Source organism: Rissa tridactyla, chromosome Z, assembly GCF_028500815.1.
Source record: "Rissa tridactyla isolate bRisTri1 chromosome Z, bRisTri1.patW.cur.20221130, whole genome shotgun sequence".
NCBI classification, from domain to species: domain Eukaryota; kingdom Metazoa; phylum Chordata; class Aves; order Charadriiformes; family Laridae; genus Rissa; species Rissa tridactyla.
In genome coordinates this window covers 75,808,412-75,810,837 of record NC_071497.1, presented here as the reverse complement: position 1 = coordinate 75,810,837, position 2,426 = coordinate 75,808,412, and the positions used below count along the sequence as shown (strand labels likewise).

At 60.6% G+C, this 2,426-nt stretch overlaps 1 protein-coding gene across 1 annotated transcript; it reads left to right on the top strand.

Moving 5' to 3' along the window:
* Positions 1-795: 795 nt before the first annotated feature.
* On the top strand, positions 796-2,223 carry MSMP (microseminoprotein, prostate associated). Its single transcript, XM_054186632.1, has 3 exons — positions 796-907; positions 1,554-1,662; positions 2,034-2,223. Exons 1-3 carry the CDS (start codon positions 796-798, stop codon positions 2,221-2,223), a joined length of 411 nt encoding a protein of 136 aa, XP_054042607.1.
* Positions 2,224-2,426: the final 203 nt, after the last annotated feature.

The window sequence follows — 2,426 nt, the reverse complement described above, 5'->3', positions numbered from 1 at the left end:
CTGTCACAGACACTGTTCGGATGAGCCCTGGGTCATACCTGGTGCAGAGCCTTCCTCACCCACTTTGTGTCAGTGGCAATGGCCGTACTGCTTGTTCTTGGCCCAAAAAAACCCCGCTGTCACCCACAGCCTGTGCGTGGCCACAAGCCTGGCACAGCTGCAGCCCAGGCTGGGGTGAAACTGCCCTGCTGTGGTACCCAGGAGCTGGGTGCGAGCATCTCCATCCCCACCGCGGAGAGTGACACAGCATCCCACACTGGTTGTTAACAGGACGCCTGTACCGCTGCTGTCCCTGCAAGATAGGATGCTCCCAAAACCTTGGCCACTGTGAAGGATCAGAGATGGCTTAGCATGACCACAGGGAAGCCTGGAGCTCTCCTGGTCGGGGGCCAGGGTATCCCACGCTCACCACTTGCGTGCTCACCATCCTGCCGAGGGCAACCCCACTGGGGTCCTTTGGATCTCCCCTCACTGCGGAGCCTTGTACCCACAGGGGCTTCCAACTGGAGACATTTCTGGAGGGCATGAATCAGCTTTTCACAGCTTGTTAAAAATCTTGATCCTACCTCTTGTTTTCATGCCTTTCAAATCAGGAAATGAGTTTTACAACTTTTCCAGTGGGGCACAGCTGGTGGCCAGGGTCGTAAAGCTGAACTTTATAAATATCTCTTGTCGGGATCAGGGGAAGAGCATTAAAAAGGCAGAGAGAGAGAGAGAGAGAAAGAGAAGGGAAAGGAGCAAAGGCAATAGAGAAGCAAGGCAACCTCGGTGAAGAAGCCCAGCTCAACGTCGGCCATGGCCATGCGAGCACAGAAGATGGGGTGTGCTTGGGGTGGGCTTTGCCTGCTGCTCTCCCTCCTCCTCCAGCTGCCGGGCTCCCAGGCCAAATGCTACTTCCAGGCTAAAGGTAAGTGGGGAATGAGCCGGGAAGACGTTGATGGGAAGAGGAGGCCTCAGGTTGCCCCGGGGCGGCGGGGCTCTGCCCTGCATGCCTGCGAAGCGCGGAAGGGACTGTGCTGAGCTCAGGAGTGCAATCGTGGGCCAGTGATGAGTGGAAGGAGCAGTCTATAAACCACAGAACAGCTCCCCAGGGCTCTGGCTGAGAAACAGCTCGCTGGGCCATGAAGAGCTCCTGGCAGAAGCCCGGCTGGGGCCGAGCAGGCAGGACTAGCATGCAAAGGGAGGAGGGCTGGCCCATCTTTCCTCTGCTGCCTCCTTCCAGGGCTGCAGACATGCTCAAACACCAAGGGGTGCTGAATATGCACTCTCCAGGGAAGCAAGAGCCACTTGGCCTGGGCGACCAGCGGGGCACAGCCAGGAGAGGATGGGTGGGAGCATCACCTGGGTACCCTATACCTGTAGGGTGATGGAGAGGCCACCCAAGTATCTTCTGTACCATGGGGCGGGTGGGAAGTCTTTAGGTCCCTCCTGTCCCCTCTTTGGGGACAGAGGGGTGCCAAGGAGGCTCCCACATGCCCTGGCCTGTGGTGGCACGCACCCTGGCAATGACACCTGAGGCCCAGGTATCCTCATGGCCACCGTTTCCTCTGCAGCTCCCTGTGAGTACGACGGGAAGAAGTTCTCCCTCGGGGAGTCGTGGCTGAGCACCAACTGCCTGCTCTGCACCTGCCTGCACCCCATTGGCGTGGGCTGCTGCGAGACGTGAGTGAGGGGCTGAGGGGCGCTGGGGGTGGTGGTGCTGCCCTGCCATGGCACTTCCACGCCCGTAGTGGGGACGTGGTCACCTGGGTCTGGTGGTTGCAAACGCTGTGGAGAAAATGTCAGAATCCCAGGGGGTTGCGGGGTGACAGGCCCAGGGGGGGACAAGGGGCAGAGGTGGGTGGGAGCCCACCGGGGTGCTGAGGGTGGTGGGGCGAGTTGGGATGACAAAAGCAAGATGCCAGGAGCTGGTGACCCAGCCTGCCCGAGCTGTCCTGGGAGACACCTTGGCAGAGAAGGAAGCCACCCAGCACTGCCAGCAGCCCCCTGGCATGGAACAGGGTGAGCTGACGGCACCGTGTCCTCTCCCGCAGCACCCAGCACCCCATCGACTTCCCCGACTGGTGCGAAGCCCACTACGACTCGCAGACCTGCCAGATCTCGGTGGTGCAGAAGGCCAACCCCAGCCTGCCTTGCGTGAAGAGCATGGAGCACGAGTGGGGCTCGGCCGGCACCCCCGAGCCGCTGAGCAACAAGGTGCTGGGCACGGGGCTGAGCAGATAGAGCCTCCGCAGCACCCTGTGTGTCCCCCCCCGCATCATCCTCCCTCCTCCAGAGCACACCTCCCGCATGCTCCAGACCTGCCCCATCCCGTAGAGATGTCACTGCTGCCACCTTCAAGGGAAACCACTATCCACACACTATGGTACCGAGCTAACATTCACACCCTAGCGCTGCCATGGCACGGCTTTGCTTCCTCCTTCAGC